This window comes from Pipistrellus hanaki (genome assembly GCF_964339955.1).
Source record: "Pipistrellus hanaki genome assembly, chromosome: 2".
In the NCBI taxonomy this organism is placed as follows: domain Eukaryota; kingdom Metazoa; phylum Chordata; class Mammalia; order Chiroptera; family Vespertilionidae; genus Pipistrellus; species Pipistrellus hanaki.
This window is the reverse complement of record NC_140504.1, coordinates 184,651,731-184,670,857: the sequence shown is the minus strand read 5'-3', so window position 1 is coordinate 184,670,857 and position 19,127 is coordinate 184,651,731. Positions and strand designations below refer to the sequence as shown.

At 55.8% G+C, this 19,127-nt stretch overlaps 1 protein-coding gene across 1 annotated transcript in view; it reads right to left on the bottom strand.

Annotated features, from left to right (window-relative positions):
* The window catches only part of SLC9A1 (solute carrier family 9 member A1), a 57,948-nt gene extending 40,029 nt beyond the window's left edge, over positions 1-17,919 (bottom strand). Inside the window, exon 1 of the mRNA XM_084874920.1 lies at positions 16,732-17,919. Coding sequence (XP_084731046.1) covers positions 16,732-17,083 — 352 coding nt within the window. The 5' untranslated portion in view covers positions 17,084-17,919. The remainder of the gene's footprint in view (positions 1-16,731) is intronic.
* Positions 17,920-19,127: the final 1,208 nt, after the last annotated feature.

The following is a 19,127-nucleotide window of genomic DNA, read 5'->3' as shown; positions in this document are numbered from 1 at the left end:
AAGGGTGCCCAGTGCACACCCACTCGCCATAGTAGCCTCTGGCCCACATGATGGAATTTCAGCTGAAGGAGAGCTGAGCAGCGACCTGGACCGTGCTCCGGCCACTGGGCCACACTGCCTCACGCTTTTCCAATTAGGATCCCAGCCCCTGTTGATTCAGAAAAGCTAGGCCCTGCCAGTCGACCTTCCCCTCTTGCCCAGCAGGAACCAGCAGTGGAGGAGCTTTGAGGAACTCGGCTCCCCCAGAGCCACCCACTCTGCTTCACATCCCCGGCCTGCGCTGGCCCTCTCCCCTCCCCCCACACAGGGAATCACGCTGCTGCTCGGCGTGTGTCCCCCGCTCCAGCTGTATCCTCTCCATTCTCCCCCAACTCCTGCACAGCCCTTGTCCTAAACCATTTCCTGCCCTTTCCCATCCGGTCAGTTTCTTAGGAAAGGTAATTATCCACAGATGATAGGGGAGGTGGAAAATTCCCGGAGCCAGGAACACCAGGAAAAACCTCATCTGGCCCATTCCCCACCTGCCAGGACAGCCTGGTCCGGAACACAGGCCAATCGTGGTGACGTCCCCAAAATCCCTGCGGTTCACTTTTTAAAAAAATATATATTTTATTGATTTTTTGCAGAGAGGAAGACAGAGGGATAGAGAGTTAGAAACATTGATGAGAGATAATCATCGACCAGCTGCCTCTTGCACACCCCCCACTGGGGATGTGCCCGCAACCAAGGTACATGCCCTGACCGGAATAGAACCTGGGACCCTTCAGTCCGCAGGCTAATGCTCTATCCACTGAGCCAAACCGGTTTTGGCTGCAGTTCATTTTTCAACTGCATTGAACCAGAGGCTTTCCTGATCTGTCCCAAAGCAGGCTTGGGCCTCGTGGCGACTACCTCTAAATGGCAGAGCCAGAACCCAGAGCCGTCCGCCTGCCACCAGGGCCCGCTCTGCATGGTGCCGCCTCCCTGTCACTCAGCCTGCTTTGTATACGAGCTGTGTACATGTCTTATCTCCCACACAAACTGGCAGCACAAGGCGGGAAGCTCCTCCCCACAGCAGTGCTAACACATGGTAGGTGCTTAGAGACCAGCTGAGGAGAAGGTGGGACACCCGGGGACAGCCACCTCCCCCTGCAGAAGGAACAGGGGACGGTTCACGAGGGAGATGTGCAGGAAAGAATGACATCTACTCCATCACAGACTCTGAGCTGGGAGACCTGAACTAACCCCAGCTCTGCCCCGCCCACTGCGGCCTGTGGACACACTTCCCCTTGGGGCTTCCGCTTCTTCCTGTGAAAGGAGGGGGCTGGGCCAGGCCCCGTCACCGGTCATTGCTCACCAGACATGTCCAAGCACTTACGATGCCACAGCGGTCACTGAACCTCCCGACCCTGCACGCCAGGCACTCCTAGCGGCAGGAGCCAGAGCCAGGCCTTTGGACCCCACCCCCTTATCTCGTCCGCTGCACCTCCAGGACTCCTCACTCGGTCTCTAGGATCCCTCCCAACAATAAAATCCGATTCTGATTCCAGGCCAGCCCTTTCCCGGAATGAAAACTCTGAGGCCACGTGGGGACACAGAATTCAGCCAGAAACGCGTCTCAGGGTCCTGGCGCTGGGCTGGGCGGTCCCACGCCTCCCACATCGCAGGTCTGGTGACCGCCTGGCTGCAGAGGCTGGGGCGGGCAAAGGAGGGGGCAGGAGTCCAGCAGAGCCTGGCACCCACTCAACCATTCCTTTCCCCACATGCCTGACTGCTCTGCTCCGGCTCCCTGTCCACCCCTCCCTGGGAATGGCCCTTGCAGGCCGGAGCTTCTGGCAGAGGTGCCTGTCGGAAGTTTCAGTCTTTTTTTTTTTTTTTTTTTTTTAAGAATTCTTTTTTTTTTAAAGTGTATTTTATTGATTTTTTTACAGAGAGATAGAGAGCTAGAAACGTCGATGAGAGAGAAACATCGACCAGCTGCCTCTTGCACACCCCCCTACCAGGGATGTGCCCGCAACCAATGTAATGCCCTTGACCGGAATCGAACCTGGGACCTTTCAGTCTGCAGACCGACACTCTACCACTGAGCCAAACTGGTTTCGGCCGGAAGCTTCACTCTTGATGCTCTCACAGATCCGGGCGAGCAGCTGTGGGCCAGCGACCCGCTTTGCATGGCTCACGGAGGCCTGCACGAAGCCAGAGCCAGCTCTCCACGGCCGACTCCCAGGCTGCTCTGCACTTCCCTCCCCAGGTCAGACCCCGACATCCTGGTCAAAGCCTCCAATGGCCCCACATGGCACCTAGAATCCAATCCAATGTCTAACCCAGGCCCCCACACAGGCCCGACGTGGCCGGCCCTTGCCTTCCTCTCCGTTCTCACACGCCTTCCTCTCTGCTCCAGCCCCTTGAACCCACTCGCCCTTTGATTGGCTGCCTCCCAGGGGCTCCTGAAGTCCCCTGGTCTTTGAAAGGCACCTCCTTCTTGTCATTGCTCAGCTGGAAAGCCAGCTCCCTGGAGAGGCCAGGTGTCCACCCAGAGCAGCGCATCTCTCCCGAGTTCAGTTCCTTCGGAAATTCTACTGCTGCCCCACATTGCTGTGTCCGCTCTGGCAAGTGAGCCCTGGCCATTGGGAGTCTCCCTGTCTGGCTCCTGCCTGTGTCCTTCAGCCTGCTTTGTACACTAGCTGTGTACATGGAGGGAGGCTGCAGGGAGGGGGGATGGGCGTGCTGCACATTAGACGGGGTGGCCAGGCCTCTCTGTGGAGATGGTGTTTGATGCGGGGCCTGAAGGAGAAAGCGGGTGGTGTACGGGCAGGATTCTAGGCTGGGGAAAGCAAGTGTGGTGGCAGTAAAGATTTACTAGTAAAAAAATAATAAATCTTTATTGTGACTCCTGCCCCCTCCTTTGCCCGCCCCAGCGCCTGCAGGCAGGCGGCCACCAGTCCTGCGATGTGGGAGGCTGGCAGGGCCCAGCCCGGAGGGACAGGCCTGGCAGGGCTGGGGTGCTTGAGGAACCCGAGAAGGCGGCGTGAGCGGAGCAGGGGGAAGAGCGGCAGGAAGTGAGGTTGACAGAGGAACAGGCCACACCTCCCTTGGAGTTTACCGCAAGCTCGTCAGGAAGCAATGGAAAGGGGTTTTTAGCAGGGAGCACCACATTCCGGTTTACGTTCCTAAGTGGTCCCTCCGGCCGCTCTGCGGAGAGCTGATAACCAGCAGAGGGAGGGGAGCCAGAGACCATTCAGAAGACACCTGGAGTCACCAGTCAGAGAGGCCCATGACTTAGCCAGGGAGAGCAGAAGAGGAAATGAAACCAAGGGGCAAGCATGCAACCCACAGAGCCACACTGTCCACCAGCCTGAGGGCCCTGCCAAGTCTATAGCCATCAGCTGGCGTTCTAGCCGCTCCCACCTCCCCAATCCTATTTCTCCCTGATCCCCCGTCTGGACCCAAGCCTCAGCTGGCTGGGCCTCCTCTCAGGTGCCACTCACACCCGCCGCTCAGAGCCTCAGCTGGCACTGTGACCCTCGCCTGATCCACCACCTCCCCCTTATGCAAGTCTTGTGACCACACCCACACAGAGGCCTCTGCTCCCTGCTCACTCCAGCCACCTTTCTCCGCTCCCTGAAGTCCTCTGGGCCTTGAGGCAACGACACAGTCATCATCATGCACTTAATTATCCCCCGTTTCACCTTCCGGAGGTGGCTGCAGGCTGGATAAAGACAGATAGCACAACTCCCATCCCTCAGCGTTGCCATGACACCAGGACAGTGATGTGCTATGTGGATGGAGCCTTCGGCACAAAGCCAGGCACTCATGGGTCTTATTAACCAACGGCAGCGGTAACTTTCCCCTGAGCTGTGGCAACACCAAACCCTGCACTCACAGCCCCAGAGGGGCTCACGTCTCCTCCCAGCCAGGCAAGGGGCTGAACAATGCCTGGGGGTGAGGGGAGGGGGTTTCAGAAGCGAAAGGCAGTGGCTCTGCATGATTCATCTCTCCCCATGCCTTTCTCCAGCTCCTCCCTCCGTGGGAGCGGAGCAAACTTCTGCTTAACCTTCAAGCCTCAGCCTAAGCTCAGGGAGGCCTTCTCTGATTCGCCTTCCACCCTTCACAGCTCATCACAAGTGCCTGTTTGCATCTCCGCACACCCCCCCCCCCCCCCTGCACTGAGAGGCTGAGATTAAATTTATTCATCTTTTCACCTTCAGCACCGCATTTATCAGGCATGAGTCAGGGTTTGCGGAGGGCGAGTCTCCCAGCCCTCCCAAACTCAGATGCCTCAGCCCACAGGCTCACGGTCTCCCCAGTCCTGGTGACATTCGGCCTTACCCCAATCAGCGCCCTCTGGCCCTGAAATCCTCCTCCACTTCTCGACTCTACTCTCACCTCCTCTTCCTGGGGTGCGACCAGGAGAGTGCCACCTCCCGTTTCCGAGTGCTTGTGGTGTGCGTGGGCTTTAGAGACATTGCTTCACCGATGGGGAAACTGAGGCTCAGACAGAGGGATGCGGTTACCAAGTGGCAGAATCTTCTGCCCTGAACACCGGCACATCATAGCGGGGTCTATTTTAAACACCGTCATCTGTTCTGCGAAAGTGTAGCTTTTATAGCTACATGTCAAGATGTCATACAAAATAGTGCTTTGCTCAATATACGTTTCAAGGGGCAAGTCTTCCTGCCCCAGCCAGGTGGCAGAATGCCTGCTAAGTGTGAGAGACAGGACGGGGCCTGGGATGGGAGGCCCTGGGGCTGGCCACTATGACCCTAGGCAAGTCACCTGGGCTGGGCTGGCCTCTTCATCGATAAAACAGTGAGTAACAGTGAAGGTCTCCTGATGCATGCTGGGAAGTGCTCTGCCGCCTCAGGGGGGTTCCCAATAAAAGGAGGAATCCTATTCAGCACAGCACTGGACACACAGCAGGGTGTCACTGCTGAGTGATTATTCAGATCCTGAGAAACTCAGGAGTCAGAAGAAACAAAGTATGTCTCTTCCTCCTGGACCCGAAGGGGGCTGGCTCCTAAGAGCCTCCATTTTCTGTGTGTACAGAACGTGCCACGCACTGTACCCCGCCTCTTACAAGAGCACTCTCCCCACACCCTCCTGCACCCCTGCCAGGCGTCACCCCTGTTACAGGTGAACAGACTGGGAGGGGAAGTGACCTCCCCAGTCATGGTGCTGCGAGGTGACAGCTGAGATTTGAGGCGAGGTCTGTGGAACTGTGCAAGCAAAAGGTCCCCAACTAGAAGCTTCTGTTGGTGCCCAAATGCTGTTTCACTCAAGCTTCTCATCTAAACCGGAGTTCAACCATCACCTTCGCAAAGCCACTCCCCATCCTCCCAGGTGAGGTCTTTCTGCCTCCTCTGAAACCTCATACAATTCCATCTGGACCTCAGATCACAGCCATTTGCTCCTGCCTCACTACTCTGCGTCTATATTGCGCTTCTCAAACCAGTTCCTGGACTCCTTGAGAGAGGGCCGTTCTCTTGCCTCTCTGCTAGCTCCCCCAGCCAGGCGGGCCTGGCAGGGCAGGGTGCCTGCTCCCCACGCCATTAAGCTGTAACCTGAGGCCGGGCCTGAGCTCAGCTAGGTGAGCTGCTCCGCCTCACCCTGGCAGCCTGCCTGCCCGGTATGGCGCCCAGAGTCCCGTGGGCCCTGGCCCGGACCCAGGAGATCTCATTCCCTGGTTTGATGGCAGAGACGCTATAAAAAGCACAGCGCCCAGGCTCAACGTTATTCCGTGATGGAATACGGAGGCCTGAGGCGTTTGGTGGGCGAGGGAAGAAGCCTCCGGGCTGGCTCTTCACTTGGTTCTCCTGCGAGGACCTTTGTGGCTGGGCCAGAGGGTTTCCCTGCCATCAACAGTTCTCTGGTAGATACGCCAGCAGGAAGCTGCCCTTCCGTAGCCTTACAGGGCTACTAGAGAGCAACTAAGGCTCAGATACCAACATCACAGACCATAGTCCTTCCTCTTGGTCCAGTTCTTACCGCCCAGAGATCCCGGGGTTAGCTAACAGAACAGAAAAGGCCCTCCCTCTGCCACTGACGTACGCATGGTTCTGGGTACCTCCCCTCTGGGCCTCAACGGGAACACGAGGAGACTGGATCAAAACATCTCCATTTCCCCTGTGCGTCCTTGGGCCACAGGCTAAAGTAAGGTCCTGTCTACCTCTAATATTCCAGAGGCAGAATAATAGTCTCTACTTTCACTTCCAAAAGCAGCGTGGGAGCAGCAAATGGGGGCTTGGTTTTCTCAGAAAACAGTGGAGGCCAGTTGGGGCTGCTTACCACCACCCTCAAAGCCTGTCTCTTCACTGGCCACCCCTTGCTTCTGCTGCCTCAGAGGCAGCTGTGCCCCCCAACAAACCTCAGGGGTGTGTTCGGGCCCTCGCCACTTTAGGAAAAAGGGCAAGGGCCTGGGTTACCGCAGGGCTCACCACAGAAACCCAGCAAACCCGGGGGCAGCCCGACCAGGGGAGGGCGGGGCCTGCTGCCGCTGCTCTGCTCCCCAACCCAGAAGTGTTTCTCTACGTTACAGAGTCATTTTCCCACCTCCCCTCCCAGCACACGGCTTACTCATTCTGACTAGATTCCTCTAGCCTAGGAATTCAACAGTTCCCCAGGCAAATTCCACTCGTCCCAGGGTTAGTAACACTTTGTCCAAGTAAAGGCCTTTACCTTTCTGCAAATGCCCACTGCACACAAGGCTGAAGCTCTTAACCTTCGGGGAGCCACAGATCCGTCTGAAAATCTGTAGCTATTATGGGTCTTCTCCCTCTGATAAAAGCATCCTATCTAATAAAGAGGGAATATGCAAATTGACTGCCCCGCCCTCAAAGATGGCAGCACCCACAGCCAATAAGGAGGGAATATTCTACTTGACTGTTCCACCCTCAAAGATGGCGGTGCCTACAGTCAATAAGGAGGAAATATGCTAATTGACTGCCATGCCTTCAAAGATGGTGGTGTCTACAGCCACAAGATGGCGGCACCCAGTCCTCTCAGCCCCACCCAGGCAGCAGGCTGCCTCAGGAATCCTCCAGTTCCCTCAGCTCCCAAGCAGCCCAGGGCCAGCCTGAGGCACAGGCAAGCCTCGGATGGCAGCTGCCCAGCCGTCCAGGGTCACCTGAGGCTCAGGTAACCGGGGGGCCAGCCGAGGCTTGCACTGCTGGCAGTGGCAGCAGCAGAGGCGTGATGGGGCGTTGCCTTCCCCTGATCACCGGGTTGCCTCCTGCCCCTGAGGGCTCCTGGACTGTGAGAGGGGGCAGGCTGGGCTGAGGGATCCCCCTCCAGTGCATGAATTTCCATGCACCAGTCCTCTAGCACATAAATAAATGTCTGCAGGCTACTTTAGGGGGTCCGTGCACCCTTCAACTCCATCATGCATAAGGAAGACTCTTAGGAACCTATATCCTAGAACAGCAGATCCCCCAATCCATTCTCCCACCTAAGCCAGAAACCCTCCTAAAAGCCCTCCTAAATGGTGTTCCTCTTCTCCACCTGCCCACTGCTCAAGATCACCTCCTTCACGACCAGCCAGTGTGGATCAATGGTTGAGCATCCACCTATGAACCAGGAGGTCAGGGTTTAATTCAGAACACATGCTTGGGTTTCAGGGCTTGATCCCCAGAGGGGTGTGCAGGAGGCAGCCAATCAATGATTCTCTCTCATCACTCTTCTATATCTTTTTCCCTCTTCCTTTCTCTCTCTGAAATCAATTTAAAAAGTACATATTTTTAAAAAGATCTCCTCCTTCAGGAAGCCTTCCCTCCTCTCCCCCTCCTTTCTGATAACCTCAGCATCCCAGCCTGAGTAACACAATTTCCCACCTGTGCTTTCTCCCTCGAGTGTTATCTTATTTCCCCAGCAAGAGAAAAAAGTGGGCTCTCTGAGAGCCCATTTAACCCCATAACCCAGAGCAGGAGGTGGAACTGACCACCATCTTATACTCGAGGAGTCTGTGCTCTGAAGCCAGGGATCATGACAGCAGTGGCACATCCCCCAAAGAATGGGCTCCACGGGCCTCACAAGTCTGCCCAGGCCTCCCCAGAGCAGAGGGCGCCCTGGGATGACTGCCTTTCCTGTTGGAAAGTCCCAGAGACAACACTGGGAATTGACAAACAGGGAAACTAAGGCCCAGGGTGGCAAAATGACTTATCATACATCAATATGTAAGAAAGAGGACCCAGATCCCCAATTCCCAGCCTAGAGCTCTGTCCCTTTACAAATGGCTTTATGAAAATTAAGCCTGCCCTCATACTCCCACGCTCACATATTCATAGAGAATTTCTGAAAAGATACACAAGAAAGTGAACAGTGCTGCCGAAACCGGTTTGGCTCAGTCTGCGGACTGAAAGGTCCCAGGTTCAATTTCGGTCAGGGGCATGTACGTTGGTTGCGGGCACATCCCCGGTAGGGGGTGTGCAAGAGGCAGCTGGTCGATGTTTCTCTCTCGTCGACGTTTCTAGCTCTCTATCTCTCTCCCTTCCTCTCTCTAAAAAATCAATAAAATATATTTTAAAAAAAAAAAAAAAAAGAAAGTTAACAGTGCTGACCTCTGGGGAGTGTGACAGTGGGGGTGGTCAGAGAAGTGAGGAGGGGAACTTTTACTTTGTACCTTAATACCCTTCTGTATTCCTGGGGTTTGTTTTTGTTTGGGTTTTTGTTTTTGTGGGGTGTTTTTTTGTTTGTTTGTTTGTTTTTTGTTTTTTACCATGTACATGTTTTATTTATTCATATTATAAAAATAAAAACAAATCTGCCACAGAAAGGAGATTCTGGCCCCAATCCACTCCCAACACACACATAAAAACAAAGAGAAGCCATAAGTCAACCTGCCCAGGTGCAACTGTAATGAGGCTGCTTTCTTGTGTGGTTTATGGCCACGCGTCTCAGTAATTCACAGTCACCGTGTGGTTGATGGCTTGAGGAATCTTCCCGGGGAAAAGCTCAATTCAATTAGGGCTCTTGGCAGCCCCCTGAGGAAGCTCTGGTGTCTTGCTTTTACTTACACAAATCAACAGCCGACCAAACAAACCCAGACTTTTCCAGACGGACCCCACCCCGCCCTGACAGGACCCTCCGTTCATCAGAGCCAGCTGCAGGCGGCCGGGAGGGACGGAGACGGGCAGCTACACACACACACACACAGAAAGCATCAGCTGTCGCTTCCCGAGCTCATTCTGCTCCCGGGCCTGGCCTTCGGGCTGGTGACTAGCCTCTCCAAACTTCGCTCTCCCTCCTCGCTGAGCAGTCAAACCGGTTTCTGTGTGGCCAGATGCCGGTTCAATGTGGACCCTGAATCAATCAAGCCTTCATTCATTCCGCAAATATTCTGGCGCGGCGTCCTCAAGGGGCTTACGTTCTTGTAGGAATCTGTCCTAAGAATAGCTGTCCTGGTCACGCCTGCTTATCTACTTCTCTACCCTTCAAGACTGGCTCAAGTTCCGCCTCCTCAGAGAAGCCTTCCCGAACCACCCCTGCCCTTGGGGACCGACTGTTCCTCAGGACACTGCTTCAGCCAGGAATCTGCCCAGCCCTGCGCACAGGTCAACCACTCTCTCCTCGGCGGCCCGGGGGGCTCTTAATGAGCGGGGCTGGGGTTTCACTCCTGTTGGCTCCCCGATGGGCCACAAGTGAAATGCCGGATGGATATTCCAGCTGACCTGCTCTTGCACCCCAGCTTAAACAGACGAATTAATTAGCTGCTCCCAGTCTTGGCTTGGCCAGCACAAAGACACAGCCTTTATTTAACTTTGTCTGGCACAAGGGGAGTGCTGTGTTAGTGTTAGCTGTCTATTATTTTGGTGAGTCTGTGGGCCCTGACGCACAGTGGTGATGTCACCTCTCCGCCTGCAGCGGCCTGGTCTCAGACAGCCTGAGCACCGGGGACGGGCCAGCCCGGCCTGAGGGGCAAGTGTCCCCCAAGAGATCAGGAAGGGGGCCCAGGAAGGAACAGGACCTCTCATTCTGAGCCCCACCTAGAGCTGCTTCAGGAAACATCTTTTTCGGGAAAAAGCTTGCTGGGGTAATTTGGGGAACTCCAGATTTTCAGCAAGACGGTATCAGAGCCCAGGGGTCAGGTCTGGCCCAGCAGACCCTGAGAACGGGGCCCCTCGTGCTGGATGAGCTGTAGGGGCAGGAAAATGAAGTCGGCGTGATCCCAGGGAAAAGAGAGCAGCCACGGATCCAGGCCCGATCCAAAACTCAGTTCGGTTAAAATTAGATTAGCCCATAAGATTAAAAATACCCACGTATAATCACAGGCTGCCTTAAAGCGCCAGTTGATGTTTATCAGCATCTAAAGAGATGGGTTGGTCCGGTGTGGTGTGCGCAGACAACCTTGGGGAGACGTGTCTGACTCAGACGCTCGCCGGGGGAATGAGTGCTGCAGAACGAGGCCCACACAGGCGATGGATGACTCAGGGATAACCCAGGCCCCGGGCTTGCTGAGTGAGCCTTCTCCCCACCAGGGAGGGAGGGTGGGGGTGGAGGGTGATGGGAAAAGGGAGGGAAGGAGGAAGGCCTGCCGGCTGTGTAGAGGCTGGCATTCCCATAGGGAGCCTGGGGCCCCTCAGCTCCGATTCCCAGCTCCTCCTGTGTTTCTCACTGCCAGCCAGCTCTGAGGACTGTTTGCCTCCCAGTGAGATTTAGAGGAGGGTCACAGTCTCCCCCCAAACCCAAGAAATGATCCACAGAGAGCATCCAAGACATGAAACACTAAAACCTCTCAGCCTTCCCTGCTCAAAATGATGTGGGGAATAAAACTTCTGACCTGAAAGGGAGGGAGTCAGGGCGTGATGATAAAGAAAACATGGGCTCCGAGTCAGACAGACGGAGCTCGGCTTAGACCCCAATGTATTCTAGCTGTGCCAGTACCCGACACAGCCTCTGAAACAGGAGGTCAATAAGTGCTGGCTGATGTAATGAACAAATACCTAACACAATATTACAAATTAGGACACGGGCTCAGAGAGGTTGTGCCTTGCGTAAGGTCACACAGCGAGGCACAAAGAGCTAGGACCAGACCTCAGATCTCTTCACCCATCCAGCATCTTTTCTGTGTGATTCTGTTGTTGTTATTTATTTGTTTTTAACGATGTCAGAAAGAAGAAGGGAGAGGGAAAGAGGGATAGAAACATCCAAGTTGAGAGAATCACTGACCGGCTGCCTCCTACACGCCCCCTACTGGGGATTGAGCCCAAAACCTGGGCAATGTGCCCTGTCTTGGAATCAAACCCTGATCTCCTGGTTCATGGGTCAACGAGCAAACACTGAGCCACACCAGCCGGGTATGTTTTCTGTTTTAATTCGCTTCTCTGCCTCTCCTTTCTCCTCCTGGAGGACCTACAGCACTTCACGGGAAAGGAAAAGCCCTCCATTTCAAAGGTCCGTTGCTCCACAGAGAGAGCTCTGTGTCCAGCTCTCACGCTCCTCCTTCAGGATGTGTTCAAGGGGATGGTCAGAACGCAGACCTGTGCTGGCCTGACCCCTCGGTCACCCGCTCCTCCAGCCCTTCCTCCTGCAGAACTGGTGTGCCTCCCGATGACCATCAGGCTGCCAGCATGGGTGTGTCTGCTCACTTACTCTCCTCGGAGCCCTTCTGGATCTCTGATTCCCCTTGATCCTCTCAATGCACCAAATGGCCCACCAATATCACCTGCTGCTCTCACCACAGGCCCTCCCCTGAGATGACCAGAATTAAATGCCGTATTCGCAGGTTACAGTACCCACAAGCGTTACTACGCCCCTCCGCCTGCCTTTTAGGGATAAAGAACGCGGTGCCACCTGTTGCCAACACGGAGCTGCCTCCCAGGGATCTTGCTGAGCCGTGAGGGGACCAAAAGCAACCCAGCACCCTTTCTGCCCAGGCGGGAGGTCACAACAGGTGAGCCACCCCTGCTGGATAAAGGGAACCACCCTTTCCCAGAAACCCTCCTGCCAAGCAGGGAAGCAGTCAGACTACCGAGAGGGCACCAGCAAAGAGATGGCAAGGTCACTGCCAGAGGACAAGGGACAGGCCCAGCCTCGGCTGCACCCATGCAGACTCATAGGGACGGAGTGTGGGCCCAAAGCCAGCACCGAGAACCCTTCCCGTCTCCTCAGGGCTGGGAGAAGACTCCCGCCATCGGCATCTGCCCTGACCCTAAGGGGAGCCCTACAGCTCCCAGGGCAGGTGCAGTGACCTGGGCACCTACTCAGTGCAGGGCTGTGGACATCCGCCAAGGGGAGTGTGAGGGGCAGGAGACGTAACTGCAGCCCTCGAGGAGGCTATGCCAAGACTCAGACAGAAAAGAAACAGCAATTCAGCCTCACAGCAGAGAACCTCTGTGAGCTGTTTCCTCGTCTGCCAAACAGAGAGAGCCTTCATCCCGTGTGATTTTAGTGGGGATTGAATGAGACCACTTTTACAAAGTGCCTGACTCTACTCTGTAGATACTCAATAAAATGGTTACTCTTATTAAAACACACACACACACACACACACACACACACACACACACCCCACAGAAGAGATGTCACAGGGCAGGCGAGGCCTAATGCCAACGCTGTGGATAAACAATAAGGGAGATGGGTTCAGGGGGAGACGTGAAAGCAACTGCTGTGGCTGGCGTGGGCTGGGAAGACCGCCCAAAGGGGGAGGAATCTGAACAGGCCCTGAGACCTGCCACAGTGAGCGGGGCACTGGGCTGGGCATGCCCACACCCAATCTCTGCACGGGTCCTACAGAAATGCAGGGGTGCCTAGAAAGCAGCGATGGCATGTCACCTCACCAATGAGGCGAGCCAGGTTCAGAGGAACAAGGTGCCTGGTCCAGGCTTGCTGGCCATGTCTCCCCTCGCCACCAGAGCTGGAGGGGCGGGTGGGGCGGGGCATGGAGGCAAGGCGGGCCTCGTGGGTGCTCAGCTCAATGAACTCCAAGCAAAATGACCATCTCAGGCCCGAGAACACCAGCCCTGGCCCTTCCAGAGACACGTGTCCTACCCGAAGGCTTCCTCCTAGTCCTCAGGTGCCCTCCCTCCACTGTCCTGCAGTCACTCAGCTACTTTCTCCGAGAGCAAAAGGTCACTTCTTTCTTCTCAGAAAGGTCCCATCCGGGCTCCTTGCACCAGTTTCAAGGTGACCTTTAAGCTGTTCGTCTCTTCCTTTGAGAAGAGGGAGAGGAAAGGCCTAACCTTATTTTTATAGGAAGCCCGTTGCTGGCTCTGATGTCCACATACGTGGAGAGGGCAATAATGGCTCCCATTCTCCTCTGCGCACAGACTTGTCCTGAGAGTAAATGTCAGGATGCCCCTTGTAAAGACCAAAACAAGCTATAAGGCGGAAAGGGACAAAGGAAGGCCTTTTTTGCCTCTGGTCAGGCGACAACATGAATACCTGCTTTCCGGGCTCCAGGCCTCTGCCAGGAGTTCCGGGTCAGGGAGATGGACAAACAAACGCGGTGGTGCCAGCGGCGAGCTGGGTTACAGGGAGGCTCTGCCCTGGCAGGAGCACTGGACGGGGAGCCGGGTGAACTGGGGACAGAGCGGACTTCACGCAGGGTCCGAATCATAGTGGGCGGTGGGCGAGGAGAATGGACCTTAACCCAAGGCGTGGGGTCACTCTCCTAGTTCTCCCAGTAATTTAGATCCCTTCCCACCACTAGCCCCACCCCACCAAGGGAAAGGCAAGAATGCCTGACTATTGCAGAGATAACAACAACAACAAAAAAAGGCCAGAGAAGGGAAGTGACCAGCCCACTCACCCCCTGAATCGGTTAGAGAAGCCAGAGCATCTACTCTGAAACTTCAGCTCCGACCCCGCCCCTCCCACACCCATCTCAGGCTCCGGTGAGCTCCATCAATCACCCAGCAGAACCCAGAGCTCAGGCCTTGCAAGGCTCTGCTCCGTGCTGAGGGCAGAATGAGGGCTGCACACCGCACCTTCCGTTCTTACAGGAGGGGCACCGTGCAAGGGAAGCGGCTGCCACAGGTGACAGGATGAGGGCTCCCACGTAGCTGCCACCCACACGGGGGCGCAGAGAGAACAGGCGGGACCCCAACAGGAACCCCAAGGCTCTTGGGGAGTGCAGAGGGAGCATGGTCTCGGCCCCCAACCCCTACCTCCGAAGTCAGTTGGTGTGCCATGTCCCTCCCACCTGAGAGACAGCTTAAGTGAAAGGAAAACAAAGTCAGCGGACACACCCCAAAACCCTGACACCCGGTGGCGGCCCAGGGTGGAGAGATTTGTAATCCTCCGGCCTCAAAGGATGCGGTAGGAGGCTGAGGTGGGGATGCCCTTCGGTGACTGAAATACCAACCCGGGCAGCTGCCGCTCCTGAGTGCTCCCTGTGGGCACCAAGACAACTTGACGGGCATTCACTTCTGTCATCGGCACATCAGGAGGCGCTACGGCTGATAGTATCGCTTCCCCATTTTACACAAGAGGAAATGGAGGCGCAGCGAGGCAAGTGGAAAAGCGGTGGAGCCCTTATCTGACCTCACTGCTACGCCGCAAAGGGAGGAGGAGAGCACGGGCTGCCCCTTGTGTCACTTGAACGGGGACCCCGGTGATCTCTCGGTGGATTTCCTTCTCGGGATGGCCAGATGCAAGGACGCCTCTGTTTTCAGACACAGGAAAAAATGTCCTCCAAAGCCCGAAACACAGGCTTTTGGAACTGTGAAGGCCTTCAGAGATCGTATTCAGCCTCCTCATTTTACAACAGGACAGCTGAGGTCCCCAGGCCGAATGACTGGCCAGGGTTCCCTAAGTCAGTGAAGTGGCAGAAATGGTCAGAAGGAGCCACCTGGGCCCATTAACAAGTGGAGATGGGTGATGGGTCCAAGGCCACAGAGAGAGGCAGGGTGAGAAGCCAAGTTTCCTAACTTCTAGACTAATACCCCTGCCATGGCACCACCTCTGTTCTGCTGCCGCCCAGGGTCCCTGGCACAGGTTCTGGTGGGGACAAAGCAGGCCAAACCTGACCCAATTAGAACCAGAGATACCAGGTCTATATGGACAAACTCCTGACTGCCCACAGTAGGATCTTTATGGTCATGTGTCATCCCACCAGAAGTCACTGAGACCTGCCATGTGTGTGCCAGTCCCCAGGGCCCTGCCACCACGGCAGGAGTGGCTGAAAGGAGAGGTGATTGGAGAGAGGAGGGCCATTTATAGACAGTGCTTGGGAAGTCTCTTCCGGGTCTCACACAAGTAAATGACACATCGTGGTCACTTTGGTTTCTTACGGCAAATTAAAACATAGGTTTCATGACTGGGTTGATGTGGTCACACTGAGATTCTTGCCCGTTTCACAGGTGGGCGAGACCTGCAGAAAAAGGGCCCGGCTCGTTCAAGGTCATGTTATGTGTCAGCATCAGTACACATGGCTCCCCTTGCCCAGTCCTGGATTTTTCCTGGCTGCCATCAGGGTATAGGTGCCCATGGCCCAGGTCCATGAACAGGCCGGGCCCTGCCACGGTCACAGCTCTCCTCAGGCCGGAACATCCTGCACCAGGAAGCAGGCTCCGTTTGGGATGTGTCACAACAGAGCGCCTTCCTGCAGCATGTCCCGGAGCCCGCCTCACACCGGCCCGGCACTGCCACTCGGCTCCTGCATGTCCTTGGGAAAGCTGCAAGGCTTCCTGCCAAGAGTCACCAACTCCCCAAACCCAAACTGCCAGAGCACCAGGCCCTCATGCCTTCCACAGCTGGCTGGGGCTCAGAAAGCAAAGTCAGCTTTCAAAGTACCCCTCCCCACCCCCACCCCCGCCCTCCTTCCAGGGACCTCTGGGCTCTGCAGGCTCCGGTGAGCTCCATCAATCACCCAGCAGAACCCAGAGCTCAGGCCTTGCAAGGAGACCAACCCTGTTTCCTTCTCCCAAAAAGAACATGTCCAAGTCTCCCCAGACCGGAACATCCTGAACCCTTCCACCTGCCCTCCTCCCACTTGGGTGAGCAGCAGGCCAATGTGACTGGCCAGCTCAGGCACCACCCTGAGAGGCAGCCAGGTGCCAACCTGGAAGTGAGCTGGGGCCTGACCAACTGCCTGCGCTCCCCTCCACCCCCAAAACAAACTACAGACACCCCAGGGTCCCCTGTCCCATGAACTGTTCAGAGAATAGCATGCCTGAGACGGAAACTGATCCTCACACAAGAAGGAGAAGCCAGGGCAAGCAAAGCTGACAGGTAATGTTTCAGGGATAAAGGAAGGTGGAAATACCGGGATCCCTCATGTTCTACCACACCTCTAGGTCTCCAGCACGAGACTGACCCTCCCCCCTCCTCCCACTATAATCAAACTCCTTGGGCAAAGGAGAAACATACTCCACCCGGAAAACCCTCCCATGAAGCATCTGATTGCACTGGTTGCTGCTGACAGAGCAGGCTGTGCCACTTGCTGGAAGACACTTCTCTTTGCCTTCCACACAGCGGGGTGCCTGGCTCCCCTGAGGGTCTGGTCCGGCCAGAGGAGACTTGCCAGGCCTGGTAGTCTGGCTGAAATCCCCCGTATCACAAGCATCTCATGCTCTCATCCTGTTCTTTCCCGTGCACAGTGCTTGGGAGGCCTCAGGCACAGAGGCCACAGAGCTCAAGCTTGAGAAGGACCAAGATGCCGGGATGGAGGCTGCCTACCTCACAGGAGTCCAGACCTTGATTCCTGCCTGGAGGGGTAAGGATGGGGCAAGCAGCTCATCGGTTTGGTGGCCGCGGATGCATCCGAGCAGGTGGCACCGGTTTGGTGGCAGCGGATGCATCCGAGCAGACTGGACTTACCGATCTTCATGAGGCAGGCCAGCAGGATCCAGAGGGCGATCTCGAAGGGGATGCGCACGTGGTCGTAGTCGATATCCAGGACTGGAAAGGACTTTTGGAGTTTGGAGCCACTTTCAGTGATGGAATGGTTAACCAGGGGGCTCTCGGGGGTGAGCTCCGGTGGCGCGGTGGTGACGTCCCCGATGGAGCGTTCTCGAGGGGGCTCTGAGCCTCGGAGGCTGCTGGCAGTGGGACTGGGCTGAAGGCCATGGCTCCTGAGCACAGGGAGCAGCCCCACCAAGGCTACCACCGCGAGCAACGAAGGCAGGGCTCGAGGCAGAGCGGGACCCCAGACGCCAGACCACAGAAGCATCCTACCTCCCTCAGCCCAGCAGGCCTTGACCCCTTAGCAAAGTGAGAGGAAGACCTGGGACATCAGGTGGCAAGCGGGGTCAGCAGGTGGGGAGAGAGACTGCGGTCATCTCTAGGAAAAGTTCATGTTTTGGAGAGGTCTCTTTTTTTTGTTTTGTTTTTGTTATGGCAGCAGTCCTCTGGGGATGGAGGGAGGCTTGGGTCCTGGATCTAGAACTCCAAACTGGGGAAGAGGGACAAGGACCCAGGAAGGGCCACGGGAGGAGGCGGAAAGGTCTGGACCTCCAGGCCAGGGGAAAGGAGAGTGGGGGCTAGATCGCGCCTAGGACAGAGGAAGGGGCAAGATCGGTTGCACCCCGGGCAAGGACAAGGAAGCGGGAAGGCTGGGACCCGGGCTGAGAAAGTGACTGAGGGGAGAAGGGGACTGCGGGAAGGAGCAGGGAACCTGAGCTAAAGGAGGAAGGCAGAAGCGGGTGGGACCCAGTCCAGGAAAAGAAGCGAGGGGGCTGGGAGCCCGGGCTGCGAGGAAGGAGGGAAGCCAGAGAGCCGCCGGGAGCTTCCCCACCCAGAGGAGCGCCGGGGTGCAGGCGCGCCGGGCTGAGATTCCAGGGAAATGGGGGGTGGGGGGGCGCGGGGGCGGGCGGCCCGGCGGGAGAGCGCGGCGCGGGCTGGGGGCGGCTCGCGGTGGGCCCCCGGCAACGCGGCCCTCCTGGCGGCCCCGGCGCGGCGGCGCTGCGCTCCGCCCCGGCCCAGCTTCGGCTTCCCGAAGCCTAGATCCAGCTCTGGTTCCTGCGCCGGGTGCAGCCCCGGCAGCGATGGGCTGGTGCCTAGCTGAGCCGGTCACTGCCATTTATAGGCACCAACGAGCTTCCAGCGTGAGCGGGCTAGAGCGACCTGTCAGCGGCCGTGCGGCGCAGCGACCCCTGGCCGCCGGCGGAAGGAAGTGTTACGTTCTGTAGGAAGAGAAAGGAGCGGTGAGGGCACACACACAAGCAAAGTCCTGGATCTACAGAGGTTCTATCCAACAGGGGTAAAATGCTTTACTATTTACAAAGCGCTCTCACATCCACACCCGCAGGCTCATAAGGCTTCCCATTAGTCTTGTGCAGGGTATATTATTATCCTATGTATTTGGTTACCATGTGACCTTGAGCAAGTTACTTAACCTCCCTGCCCCACACTTTTTCATCTGCAAAGTAAGTGGTAAAGGCAGCAGTACCTATCAGAGGCTTACTGAGATGACCGAATGAGATCATCTGTGTGAAGGGTGTAGAATAGAGGCCCAGCACATAGAACTATTATTATGGTTTCAGTTTTGCACATAAGAAAAAGGGTGAAAAAGAGTTCCTTAGCTAGTATTGTCAATAGTTGTATCAGTTTGCTAGCGCTGCTGTAACAAAATTCCACAAGGAGGTGGATTAAACACACACACACACACACCAGAAATTTATTGTCTCGTATTCTGGAGGCTAGAGGTCTGAAATCAAGGTGTTGGCAGAGTTGGTTCCTTCTAAAGGCTGTGAGGGTACATCTATTCCGTGCTTCCAGCTTCTGGTGCTTCGCGGACAATCTTTGGTGTTCACTGATCGTAGCAGCATAACTCCTGTCTTCATGTGGCAACCTCCCTATGTCACTGTCTCTGAGTCTAAATCTCCCCTTTTTATAAGGTTGCCAGTAAGACTGGATTAGGGGTCCACCCTAATGAACTCAACTTAACTTGATTATCTTCAATAACACTATTTCCAAATAAGACCACATTCATAGGTACTGGTGGTTTGAACTTCCACATCTTTTGGGAAGATACAATTCAACCCACAGCAGTAGTGGAATTGAGATTTCAATGTAAAGTGTTGGCTGGAATTGGTAAGATTCAAGAGGTCATCATTGCTGGAATCACTGTAAAGTTTTTAAAAACAGCCATTGACTGGCCCAGCCAGCATGCCTCAGTGATTGAGCATCGACCTATGAACCAGGAGGTCACAGTTAGATTTCTGGTCAGGGCACATGAACTGGTTTCAGGCTTGATCCCCAGTAGGGGGCATGGA